Genomic DNA, 14,004 nt, shown 5'->3' with positions numbered 1-14,004 from the left:
CTCTTAGCACTTTGTGGTTTTCTGTTTTATTATAAAGTGATATCTGTAGCTCAATGTCCATAGATTGCATCTTACACATGTATTTTTAGTTGTATTTTGCAAGACTAAGACAGAAAAACTCTAAGGACAATGACTGAACACAAAAGACCAAATGCGTTTTTTTTTTTTTGAACAAATACACACACACATATACATATATACATATGCATGCGCAGACACATAAGAGTAGAAAAAATGAGTCATATAAATTTTTGCAGGGGAAGTTCGGCAAGTCACTTACACTCCATCAATGGGGGCTGTATCGCAACCCTTCACTACTTTATTCACACACAACCTTGGAAGTAAAAGAAATATTTTTTTCACAGAGACCAAATATTCTTCCTTTCCCTAAGGTTTACCATCCTTAGAGACAGAACTTTTTAGTGATGTGGAAGGGTAAGTATACAGTGGACTTGGCCCTTGCCACAGCAGATTTTTGTTATTCTGGACTTTTCTGCTTGGTGTTTTTTCACATTGGAATTTTATGCATTGAAGTGTCAGTTATAAACTGTACTTTCTTGCTGAATGGCAAACTATGTTATGCAAGTATGCTATTGTTAAGACTTATATTCTCATTTGCTCCTTACAGGTGCATTAATGTTTCTGGCCACATTAATGTTAGGACTGTATATCACTTTCACAAAACCACATTCTCATCCTCAGAACAGGACCATCTTATTCAATGAATCTGTGATGTCTACAGAACACTCTACAGACCATTATACTTACAGTCCCCTCACTATGATTCCACTATTCAGTGCTATTGTTATCATCATGGGTGAGTACTGCTAAAGAAAAGTGATACAGACGTATAATCTAAATTAATAATACTGACATTCATTTTTATTCAAGTCTTTAGAATACATCAGAACACTAACTATACTAAGTCATTTTATGATGGATCTCTAAGTCATTGCCTTATTACTTGTACCAAAAATCAATTTCACAAATAATATGGTACTTTTAAAGTAAAAAAAATAATGAAATGCCTATACACCAAATGCAGAACTTCAGACTGTTGTAGAGCTGGTTTTCATGCCATTGACAATTTTATCACTATTTGACATCCAGTAAGACTGAAAGCAATAGGCACTTAGGTGTTTGTACTGTTTAAGCTGCATTACTTGTTTGCTTTTCATTTGTTCACTCATTATTAATGCCCACATGAAATCAAGAAGTAGAATTCCTCTTTTTTCAGATTTAATTTTTATTAACAATGCTTTAAAATCCAGTAGCAAATAAAAACATTAACCTAACCATTTCCTTTATAGTGTTCTAAAGAAAAGCATATCCTTCTGGTTACTCCTGTAAAGTCTGTGTTAATTTTGAATAAATTGACGATTCATTCAGATATAATTTTTGAAACAGTAGCTTGTTTGGTATATGTAATGAAAACAGGTAGGAGTCTGGAAAAAAATATTGGTACTCAATGTGTCCAAAATAGTAGAAGAGTGTTATCCTACCACATAGGAGATTTAGGGAAAGAATCTGCTTGTCTTCAACTTGTTAGGATACAAACAGGTATCTGCTTGTCTTCAACTTAAGTTGGGATGCACTTGAGAATAACACTGTTGCAAAAGTTTTGAGACAGTCCTGACTGAAATTCAAATTTTTAAATTATAAACTGGATAAGGTTGGATGATCTGGGGATAGTGAATCAGGAAGTGCAACGATTTAGCAAGGAGGAAGTAAGGATACCTATGAAGAGGACGAAAAAAGGAAAGGCTGTTGGTCCAGATGACATACCTGTGGAAGCATGGAAGTGTTTAGGAGAAATGGCAGTGGAGTTTTTAACCAGATTGTTTAATGAAATCTTGGAGAGGATGACTGAGGAGTGGAGAAAAAGTGTTTTGTTACCGATTTTTAAGACTAAGGGTGATGTGCAGAGCTGTAGTAACAACAGAGGGACAAAACTGATCAGTCACAGCATGAAGTTATGGAAAAGGGTAGTGGAAGCTAGGTTAAGAAGGGAGGTGATGATTAGTGATCGTCAGTATGGTTTTATGCCAGGAAAGAGCACTGCAGATGTGATGTTTGCTCTTAGAGTGTTGATGGAGAAATACGGAGAAGGTCAGAAGGAGTTGCTTTGTGTCTTTGTGGACTTAGAGAAAGCATATGACAGGGTACCTAGAGAGAAGTTGTGGTATTGTATGAGGAAGTCAGGAGTGGCAGAAAAGTATGTAAGAGTGGTACAGGATATGTACAAGGGTAGTGTGACAATGGTGAGGTCTTGCAGTGGCAGTGACGGATACATTTAAGGTGGAGGTGGGATTACATCAAGGATCAGCTCTAAGCCCTTTCTTATTTGCAATGGTGATGGACAGATTGACAGACGAGATCAGACAGGAGTCCCCGTGGACTATGATGTTTGCAGATGACATTGTGATTTGTAGTGAGTGTAGGAAACAGGTTGAAGAGACCCTGGAAAGGTATAGATATGCTCTAGAGAGGAGAGGAATGAAGGTCAGCAGGACTAAGACAGAATATATATGTGTGCATGAAAGGGAGGATAGAGGAATGGTGAGGATGCAGAGAGTAGAGTTGGCAAAGGTGGATGAGTTTAAATACTTGGGATCAACAGTTCAGAGTAATGGCGAGTGTGGAAGAGAGGTGAAGAAGAGAGTACAGGCAGGGTGGGTGGAGAAGAGTGTCAAGAGTGATTTGTGACAGACGAGTACCAGTAAGAGTGAAAGGGAAGGTCTACAAGAGGGTAGTGAGACCAGCTATGTCATATGGATTGGAGACAGTGGCATAGACAAAAAATCAAGAGTCAGAGCTGGATGTGGCAGAGTTAAAGATATTAAGATTTACACTGGGTGTGACAAGAGTGGACAGGATTAGGAATAAGTATATTAGAGGGTCAGCCCAGGTTGGACGGTCGTTAGTTTGGAGATGTGCTGAGAAGGGATGCTGGGTATATTGGGAAAAGGATACTAAGGATTGAGCTGCCAGGTAAGAGGAAAAAAGGAAGGCCTAAGAAAAGGTTTATGGATGTGGTGAGAGAGGACATGCAGGTGGTTGGTGTGAGAGAACAAGATGCAGAGAACAGGAAAAAATGGAAACAGATGATACGCTGTAGCGACTCCTAATGGGAACAGCTGAAAGAAAAAGAAGAATTATAAACTGGATAACTTTATCAACAAGCCATTTATAAACAACCCCTTTGATGACATTTTGACTTTGTAACAGGAGAATAAGGTTTGGAATAAGAAGTATTCAAATTAGAAGCCAAGAGTGAAATGTTTAATGACAAGCAAGCCAGTCAAAAAGACAAAAGTTGGAGAAAAAATATTTATGGAATTGGAGTGTCAAAAAAAGGTATGGACTGTGTCACATTCATGGAGAAATTGGTTTACTATCATAATTTCGAACATGTTTGTTGCAAGTACTTACGTACTCGAAAAACATTGTCAAAGGTTATGATAGAGACCAAGAACAAGAATGAATGAAAAAATGTCGACAATTCAATTTTTCGAACATACCACCACATCCGGTGTCATACAGCACATATTTTGCAGTGGGGCAAGCCGCCCTGCACCCCCCACACCCCCTGCTACTTATATATACAAACTCAGAGATCACACTGCAGTGAGGGAAAGGGTACATTTCCCGATCCCCACTATAGTGTGATCTCCACTCAATATTCACAACAGTGAACACACACTACCATTCGCTGTTGTGCATACTGCATTTTTTTTTGCACCTACATACCTGTGCAAACTTACTTTCAGATATCTGTTGTCACACACTGCAGCCACGACATTTTGATGGTACACTGAGAAATTGATATCATGGACTGTCTTGTTGAAAATCATATTAAACTTGAACAAGCACACATTATTTTGGCTAGGGATACTTGCTGCAACCAGACATCCTCAACATATTTTGATAATATTTGAGACTTTTATCTAAAAGACCAAATTTAACATAAATGGAGAGATGGAAGACTTTTGTTATAAAATAATAAATCCTTTTTTACTCTGGAACCCTGGTAAAACAGAATAAAGAGTCACGGTTGAAAATCACTTTTCACTGTAAACAGTTTGAGAGCAAGCTGCATTTTTCACTGCTAAGCACAAATGATATAGCCAGCACTTTTCAATGTTTTCTTCCCTCTAGGTGTTAAAACTTTAATGGATATGCAATAATCCTTGAACCTTTTTGGGGATTATGAACTCAAAGAAGTGAATGACGACCCATGCACATAAGATGAAAAGAGGCAAATGGTGACTCAGTGATACAGGATAACAAGGGTATTATAGCTGACCAGGATAGAAAAGTCATAACACTGGTTGACTGGGCAAGAATGGTTTCCCATTTTCAAGTATATCATAGACAAAGGTAGAAGGCAATATTTGTAGCAGGTAAAGAAATGCAGAGAAACTAAACTATTATAGCTCAAGTTCTTTGTTTATCATTCTTTTCTAAACTAAGTAGCATAAACTTATTTTCCAATTCATTGTGTTATTATTTTACAAGCAGTTTGCATGAATTAAGAATGTTCATTAGATTTTGGATGCTGGAGGGAGAAGGAGTCTAAGGAATAGAAAGTTAATGCAGCTAAAGTGCCATGGGTAAGAATGAATTCATTAGATGTTCTTAGGAGGACTCAAGAAGCTGTGTTTAATGACAAATTAAGTTGTGAACTTTTGAGCAGTGTTGAGTAACATTAAACAAATGAACTTTCAAAGTAGTCAAGAAAACAAGAGGTCTCTCCGTGACGTTTGCAGTGAAATACACATGGGTGTCAAGTTATTGGTACTAGCTAAATATACCAGATATGTAGGGTTTCCCACTGTTCATCTAAGGAAATTTCTGGAGCCAATGTAAAAAAAAAAAAAAAAAAAAAAAAAAAGAAATGCTGACATATTTAACAGTACTTGATAATGGCTACAGGAAGGATAGCTGATGGGTTGACCTCTGAACATAGGCTAGCCAGCAAAATGGACATATTTGTGCTGCTCTAGGGATCGGTAAAATGTACTAGCATTTTCTTTCAAGAAATCTTTAGTTGGAAACTTGGTTGTTATATAGTGTAAGACAAAGTATGCATGAGCTGTCTGGCTCTACAAATGTCAGGATTCCTCTAGAAAAAAAAGTGGTAAAAACATTATGGCAATAATTACAGGAGTTACATCTGCTGTTGTTGCCAACAGCAGTTTTGATGATCCTTTCAAATTTAAATTGAAATTTTAATGTCAAAACTAGTAAGGGAGAAACCATATTTGACTTTTATGTATGTAAGAGTATAGTTGCTCTAGTAAGTTCTTTGCATTGATAAACATATTAAGGTCTTTACTCTGTGAAGGATCTAAGTTCAACAGAATTGGATATAGCACAAATGTGCATCTGGAATGTTATGGAATATTATATTTGCTGCTACTCAGACATCAGTCTGTTGTGAGGGCTGTAGATATGATGCCTACAAGATGATTAAACTGTAAAAATTATGAGGTTTGTGAAGCATATATTATACTGTTAAAATAAAAGACGAGATGAAACTGGAGTGAAGATGACATTTGACAAGCTTTATTTTCATGCAGCAACAGTGCAGACACAGATTTTGTAAAGTAGGTAAAACAACTAATGAAGAAGAAAAAGGGAAATTACCACTACCCGTGGTGGAAGAAAATTGATTTGATCATTTTTTTTTAGTTGAAGGGAGAAATCTAAACCTGTTTTTAAAGGAGAAGAGGCCATGGACTTCATAACAAATACTGAGCCAGTTAATAGTCCCAAGAGCTATTAAAACACATGTAATGAAATTAGCACATAGACATATTTTGTGTAGTTATTTAGGAATAGATGAGATAAAAGCTAAGATGCTGGCTAAATTTTTCTGGCCTGATGTTATGAATGATTTGGAAAATGTTTCTAGAGCTTGTCCAGAATGCGAAAGGTCAGCATTAAATGTCAGCTTTAAGAGTCCATTCATACCTTTACCCGTCATGGAAGCCTCAGTTGAGAGAGAAAATCAATGGTCATTTCAGGTCCGTTTGTAAAAACTAGTAAAGGCTATCAGTATATCCTGATGTAACTGATTATGCAACACAATTTTCCTGTGGTGGTACCTCTACAAAGAGTTAATACAACATCCACAGCATTCATGTCTAGACTAATGTGTGGACTTTTACAATGTTCATGAAGGGAAACGGCTAAAGATATCTGCACTTCACTCCCACACATATGAGATAGTTGACTGCTTTAATAAAACTTTAAAGTGTATGCTATAAAAGAAAACAGCTGAGGGGAAATGGGATCAACTAATTCATTGTCTTCTCTTTGCTGTAAGGGAAATGTATTCCAAGCCTCATCTGGGTTTTCACTATTTCTATACAGACATTACCAGGGCTTGCTAGACATAACAAAACCACATAAATGTTCTGAAGATTTGGAAAGCAATTGAAGTTTTTGTAGTAAGTCTGTAGACGAAGTCAAGGACCCCCCCCACCTCATGTCCTGAAATAATAAAATAGATGAGATGTTATCAGTATCTCAGAAACAAGAAGAAAATGAAATTGTACTCATGAAAAAAAGACACATTTGCAGAGTTCTGTTGCAAAACCTGTTTAATCCAGCACAAGACAGGAAACATGCATTGTGAGAAAGTAAATTTGAAACTGTATCAAATATGGAAATCACGATGCCAGGCAGTTAAAAGAAGAGTACAGAAAATGCTTAAACATTGTTTCACAAAAGAATTTGTAGGGGAGTATAGTAGAAAAAAAAAGGAAGAAAGTTTATTACATAGTTTAGGGTTAGGTCGTAGATTAGTTGTATTTGGGTTAGATGTTTTTTTTCTTCTTTGTGATAGTTAATCCTCTGTAGCTGGAAGATTGTTCTGATTTTAGTGTGCTTTCACTTTAATTTTGATGCTTTATACCATTGCTGTGTTCTTGCTACCATTGTCTGAACCATTAGTTTGTGTTTTTCAAAATGTCCGATGGTCAAAATTTTAAGAAGCATACCAAATGGGGGCACAAAATCCCACCTCAGGATTTACAGTTTTTGTGTGTCTACTGTTTGGGCATTACCCCTCTTAACACAGATTGTGAAACCTGTACCTCTTTTGACACTAGGGCTCTCCAAATGACATGAAAAACTAATTGTAAAAGGTCTTCCCTTCCAGCTGTATCCACTTCATCTGCTGCTGCCACCTCCTCATCCAAGAAACAGGGCAAAGCCAAGACCAAGGAGAAAGACAAGTCAAAAGACTCCAGTGAGAAAGAGAGGCTAGAAAAGGAGAAGAGAGAAAAAGAAATAGAAAAGTTAGAAAAATCCAGGAAGCAGTCTCCAGATCCCACTGCTTCAGTTGGTCTAGATCCTAAAGCTCCCAGGAGTTCAGACCCATCAGTCCCTTGGTTCTGACATTCCTCTCTTCAGCTCTAGTTCTCACAGGAGTAAATAAGTCCAAGGCTACATTCTCCTATACTACAGGACAAAAGATTTTTATGACTACCCTTGGTGGCTTCTGCTGTTTGGTCATCCAGAAGCCTTACTGAACAAAATGTTGATAGAATGAATAGGAAATTCTTGAGAAAGCAAATTAATCTCAGGGTACTATTTGTGCCTTCATCCTTGAATGCACCGAGTATTGGTCCAACAACCCCTTCTCTTCTCTCTCCAGTACTTGTCCATCCATTGGACTCGGCTATCCTCGATCCGACCTGCCCTGGTCCTTCTTTGTTGGAGTCGACAGTTTGAGCTACTTCAATTTCAGCTGTATCCCTGTCTCTTTCATCTCCAATGTATTCAAATAAGGAAGAGTCTCAGAGCTAAGGCATTGGGACTGGGACTCAAGGAGATGGGTTGACTCCAAAGTTATTGGAGCCATCTCTGCATCTTGGCCCTTGACAGCTGGTATCTGAAATCAGCCTTGGGGCCAGGAAATCATCAGTGCTTAGGAGTTCCCTTCTTCTTTGGACAAGAGGAGATCTCATTTGGGACTGATAGTGGCTTCAGCCTTCGAGGCTTTTGAGAAGGTTTTGGCTGTGATGAAAGAAAAGGCGTTACCACTCAGCTTGGCTCCACCAAACCTCAAGAGAATTCTGCTTCTTTTCCCATTGTTCTATCTGACAGGAGCATTTGGTGTCACAGAATTCTGATATGGCTCACTACATGAGTTCCCAGTCTGATTCTGACCCATTTGACCATTCACCAGTTCAGATTCACAGGAAACAGATATGCAAACAGAAGTCCATACACTCATCCCTAGGGTCTTTCACTGAAGACATGGATTTGGATGAAGGTGAAGACTCCCTTTGATCCCACCTGGAAGATGTCAACTTCAGTGAGATCCTCTGATTGATATAATGAGGGGGATGGTCTATAGATGACCCTTCCCCAGATGAGACCATGTTCCTGGAGGATTTTGGTTCCAGCTCAACTTCATCCTGGGTAGTACCACACAATAATCCCTTGATTGACTTTATGGCTCAGTGGACATGAAAGGACCCTGACATGGTGGAACAAACTCTAGAGAAACCAGCTAGGATCTTGGCAGCTCCTAAGAAAAGGAAGCACTAGGGCAGAGGTCCATCAGTAGATTGCATGGTGGTAGCAGTGGCCACCAAGAGGGAATTATCGGAAGAAAGGCCCTCTGTCCACCCCCATAACAAGGAGTCTAAGGCACTGGGCAGGTTTGAGAAACAGACATATGCTTCAGCAAACTTCATCCTCTGAGTGCTGAACTATTTGTCTCATGTAACACAATTCCAGAAAGACTTGACTAAAGAGCTTTCGAAGTCTTACTCGTATAGCCTGCTTGCAGATTTTCAGAAGACTGTGGACTCGCAGCTCACTACCCTTCAGTCTATGTCGAGCATTACCATGTGACTGCTATGCTACCTAATGCAGCTGATGGTACAGCTAGGGTAGCTGGCACCAGCTGTACTGTCTGCCAACATGCCTTGGATGCACCCTTGTGATGTCAAGGAAGGCTTTAAGATTTCCTTCATTAATGCCCCGTTTGACAGTACCACACTTTTTTGGGGGGGGGGGCAAAGGTGAAAGTCACTGTAGACAGGTGTCAACAAGATGGTAAATCTCTCTCTCTGTCTGCAGTGGGAATTCATTTCTCCACTCCATAAGGGAACTTCTCTAGGAATCAGAGAGGTGGCAACAAAACATGGTTCCATAAATCACAAGGTTATTATCATATTATTGTGACACTCCTGGGGGACAGACCTTCTCATGGTAGAGGAGGAGGTAACTCTAATGGACTTCACCTAAGAGCCAGAGGTGGACCATAATATCAGGGCTTTCACTGTCCCTTCACTGAAAAACCCTACAATACCCCTGAAAGGTTGCATGGCTACTGTAGTCTGGAAGCAGTTGGAGGGCACTTATCCATGCACCTACAAGCCTGGCAAAAAATAACAACAGATTCCTAAGGCTAATCAATTCCCTTTTCATTTCCCCCAGTAAGAAAAAGAAAGTTCCCAGTGTTCTACCCAGTCATTGGGAACCTGCAGCAGTAGAATTTATAGAAAAAAGAGCCACCCAGCCAGTCCCCAAAGAACAATTAGAGTTCAGAGTCTATTCAAGATTCTTTTTTGGTATCCAAGAAGATGGGGGGACCTCAGACCCATTCTAGATCCCAGTCCATCATTTAAATCAGTTTGTAAAACAGACAAAATTCCAGATGGTCATGATCCAGCCCATATTGCCTCTTTTGAGGAAGGATGATTGGATATATTCAGTAGACCTCCAGGATACATACTATCACAGAATGACAGAGAATCATTCCAGGAGGTTTCTCCATTTCTGTCTGGGAGACAATCATTAAAAATTCAGAGTGCTGCCCTTCTGTCTCCCCACAGCTTCCAGGTTGCTTGCCAAGATAATGGCAACAGTGGTTGCAGCACATCTGCATCCAAGTTTTCCCATCTCTGGATGACTGGCTCCTCCCCAAGTATATGCTCTCATGCCATCAGGACCTTCTGCTCCACCTAATGCAAACCCTAGGAATCAAGATAAATTTACCTAAGAGCCACATGGAGCAGTTACAACAAAGAGTTCAATGGATGCCACCTGGATTCAATGTTACATATTGTGAAATTACCCTGCTCCAGAGTACTCTGCCTATGCCTAGTAGCTACACAGGTAACTTCCAGCATCCTTCACCCTCAGCAAGGTTAGTTATATGACAGTTAGGTCTAATGCCCTCCACAATCTTACTGGTTTCACTAGGCAGATTCTACATGAGGGTACTCCAATGGACTTTTTCGGTGCAACGGTATTAAAATGTTCACCCATTACATACCAAAATTCACATGACTCAAGTATAAAGAGACCATATCAGCAGGTGGATAAAATCTCTCTTAGTGACAGAAAGTTGTCATTTTTGCATAGATCCACCATTGGCTGTCATAACCATAGACACCTCCCTTCTAGGATGGGTGGGAACATTTTGAAAGGAGAATGGTCCAAAGTTCTTGATTACATCAACAGGCCAACCTTCACATCAGTTTCTTGGAGATGAGAGCAGTCCTCCAAGATTTTCAGGCATTTCAGGATATTCTGTCCAAGGGTGAGATTTCCATACAGACTGACAACATGACAGTAGGCTGGTACTTCAACAAACAGGGATGAACCCATTTTTACCCTGTTTGCCAAAAAGCCATGAGGGTATGGCAGTGGGTGATGTCTTCACATCGATTTCTGCAGCAGTGCACATGCTGGGCACATCCAATGTATTATCCAAAGAATTGAGCAGAACAATCCTAATAACTCAAGAGTGGTCTCTCAATCCAGCAGTGGCAGCTTTGATTTTCTGTCTCTGGGACCAGCCTTGCTGTGACTTCTTTGCTTTCTACCTGAATAAGTGCAGCAGTTATTTTGCCCTGATCTCTCCACAGGGAAAGTCATTGAGGGATGCTCTAGTTCACAATTGGTCCCTGGGTCTCCTTTATGCATTCCTCCATTACCCCTAATGAACAAATTCATCCAGTAAGCAAGAAGGTGCTAGACCAGAGTGATCCTAATTGCTCCCTTCTGGGCCTGACAAACATGGTTCCCCCTGTGGTCTCTACTCGTACATCCCCTATGGATGTTGGATCAGTATCCAAAACTCTTGACTTACCTGGACAGACTACCTACTACAGACCAGAAACCCATGAAACTAACCACTTGTTTCCTCCAGTTCTGACTTTGGCATTATCTCAGCTTTCTAGAAACAATCTGTCAAAAAGGTTTAAAAGCAAAATTATATCGTACTAGCAATCCACGAACCAAAGAAGGAAATGGGAATTGAAAATAAAACAAAAATCTTTATTGCAAAAAAATTAACTTAGGACTTCATCAGAATCTACTGAATCCACCACAATTATTTACTTATACAATAACTTCCTAAATAATCAATTTAAAATTTAAAGAACAGTGAACATGTAAAAACTCACTACATCTGTATAAACTTAAAAAAAAATACTTATAAAAACTCAAACAATCCCTAGGTCTCCCGCAAATCATTGACCTATGCGTTTAATAAAATCTATATTGTTATAAAATTTGTGTCCTTGAATTTAAATAAGGTTGGAGAGAGATACTCTCATTTAAACCAGGATTTCTTTGGGCATTATGTTTTAACTGCCAAAACACTTCTCTCTCCTCCAATTTGTTCTTGAAATTACCTCCTCTAGGATTTACTTTGACTTGTTCTAATATCCCAAATAAAAAGCTTTTAAATTGGGAACAATTAAATGTGTGCCTGTATAGAGTACTGTGACCATTCAGCTTAGAAATCTGATAATAATGCTCATAAATTCTTTTTCTAAGGCATCTTTTTGTTTTCCCACATAAAATGTGGGACATGAAGAACAAATTGCAAGATACACTACATTTGTAGACTGACATTTCTGTCTGGTAAAATAGACTTTAGACTTGAGGTCATTATTTAATATTAAACTACTGACATCTAAAATGTATGGACACTAAGAGCATAAACCACATTTATATCTTTCCTTACATTCTGTAATAAACTTCTCTTGTCTATCCATTCTTTCAAAATTCACCTTCAGATTAGGTCCTGTCTTGTAAACAAAAACTGGCTTATTACCTGTTATGTTGTGAACCTGGGAATTATCTTTAATAATATTCCATTTGCTTTGGATTATATTTTTAATGCCTTCCGATTCAGGACCAAATTGCACCAATAAAGCCCTCTCAGAATTATCACTTCCCTGCTCCTCTTTACAGTTACCCAAACCAATACCAAATAGAGGTTTATACTTTAACCCCCATTGTGCCTCCACATCACTACAGGATTCTTGGATTAAATTCAGAGAGTAACCCCGATCCTGGAACATTTCCCCAATAACTGCTAATTCCCTCCTTATATCATCAATCATCCTGGCTGCTCTAATGCATTGCCCTTTCAGAATACTTATTTTCTGACTGAAAGGGTGGCAAATGGAGAAGCCTAAATATATATTACTGAATGTAGGCTTCCTATAAATTCTGAATTTAAATCCATGGGCTGTATTTTCAATTAGTGTCTAAATAATTTATAGCCTGCTTATTAAAATTGTGGGTGAATTTAAGAAAAGAAGACAATTTATTTAAAAATTTAATGAAATTACTAATGTCATTCTCTGAACCTTCCAGCAAAATGAATATATCATCTAGAAACCTTACATAAAGCTTTATGTTATTGAAATACCTACATTCAAATACAGTTTCGGACTCCTAATCTGCTAAAACCAAACTGGCATAAATAGGGACCCATGAAGCCCTCATTGTGTTGCCTGTACTATTCACCTTTGTAATAGATGAAGTTAATATCCAACACCTGAGACATTCATTTTACTTTGTGATTAACTTTATTGTTTGAAAAGGTGGTGTATTTCAATAAACTATTACCAAAATGTTCGAACCCCTCAGCTTTGGGTATGGATGAAAAAAGATCAACCACATCAATGGTTAAAAAAAATAAATCTTTAGTCCATAGATCTTTCTTGAGTCTTCCTAGAAGATCCCAAGAGTCTATTATGATGTGGTCAATTTGTCTATAAACAGACTAACCATTTATCAATAAAGACCCCATAGGGTAAGTTTTAAACCCCCTACCAAAAACTATGGGCCTGAACAGTGGATGCAATTCATCCTTGTAAATTTTGGGTATACCAAAAATAGAGTGGCAATAACGTGATTTTTTTACTCTTAAAATAAATGTCAAGTGAGATTCTCTGTTGTAAGAGATATTCTTCCAATAAACTATCTATTCTTTGGCAGCTATATTTTAATCTTATTGAGGGACAAGACAGAATAAACTTGATGGTCATTTAGTAAATCAAATATAGCTTTAATGTATTCAAAATAATTATATAAAACTATACCCCCACCCTTGTCAGGTTTCGTAATCCTAATACTAGTGTCCTTTCTAAGTTCCTGCAATATATTCCTTTCTCCTTCCATTAAGTTGGAATGAAAGGAATGTTTCTTTTTCTTTGTACAGTCCATCTCAAAATTATAAAATTCTTCTGTAATGGATTTTTCAGAAACACTAAGGGTGGGGTGCAGTGGGGTATTGAAGGTACTTATCTTTCTAATGTCTTCTCTAACAGCCCTCTCATTCCCCCTTCAATTTTACCTTAGAATAAAACAGCCAAGTTGAGTTTCCTAACGAACATTTTTGTTTCAATTAGGGTATCATCTAAGTCAAACTTCATGACTGGGCAAATACCCTTTGAAAATAAAGAAAAGTAATCAATTGTAATGTTTCATAGGTTCATAAGTTGGTACTAGGCTATCGGCCCTAGGGCCTATACAAGCATAGCCATAACAATTCCCTGGCTTTCTATTTGTATAATTATATATATGGAATCATTTGTGTTTGAAAACTATCCTATTCATTATTTCTGCCTGGGAATTTACTTTTTCCAAGCATTCCCCCTGTTCTTGGGGAAATGCTGGAAGGTTCCCTGTCCCAAAATGCACTTGTACTTCTGCCCACCGCTTTCATCTTTG

General features: G+C 38.3%; 1 protein-coding gene across 1 annotated transcript in view; it reads left to right on the top strand.

The window, feature by feature from the left end:
• LOC122790382 (solute carrier family 2, facilitated glucose transporter member 6-like) overlaps nucleotides 1-14,004 on the top strand; it is a 338,986-nt gene that overhangs the window by 283,670 nt on the left and 41,312 nt on the right. The window contains exon 8 of the mRNA XM_044057896.1: nucleotides 629-817. Coding sequence (XP_043913831.1) covers nucleotides 629-817 — 189 coding nt within the window. The remainder of the gene's footprint in view (nucleotides 1-628; nucleotides 818-14,004) is intronic.

Source organism: Protopterus annectens, chromosome 16.part0, assembly GCF_019279795.1.
Source record: "Protopterus annectens isolate FY-2018-M chromosome 16.part0, PAN1.0, whole genome shotgun sequence".
In the NCBI taxonomy this organism is placed as follows: domain Eukaryota; kingdom Metazoa; phylum Chordata; order Ceratodontiformes; family Protopteridae; genus Protopterus; species Protopterus annectens.
Note: the sequence above shows the minus strand (reverse complement) of the source record. Positions and strands in the feature narration are given on the sequence as shown.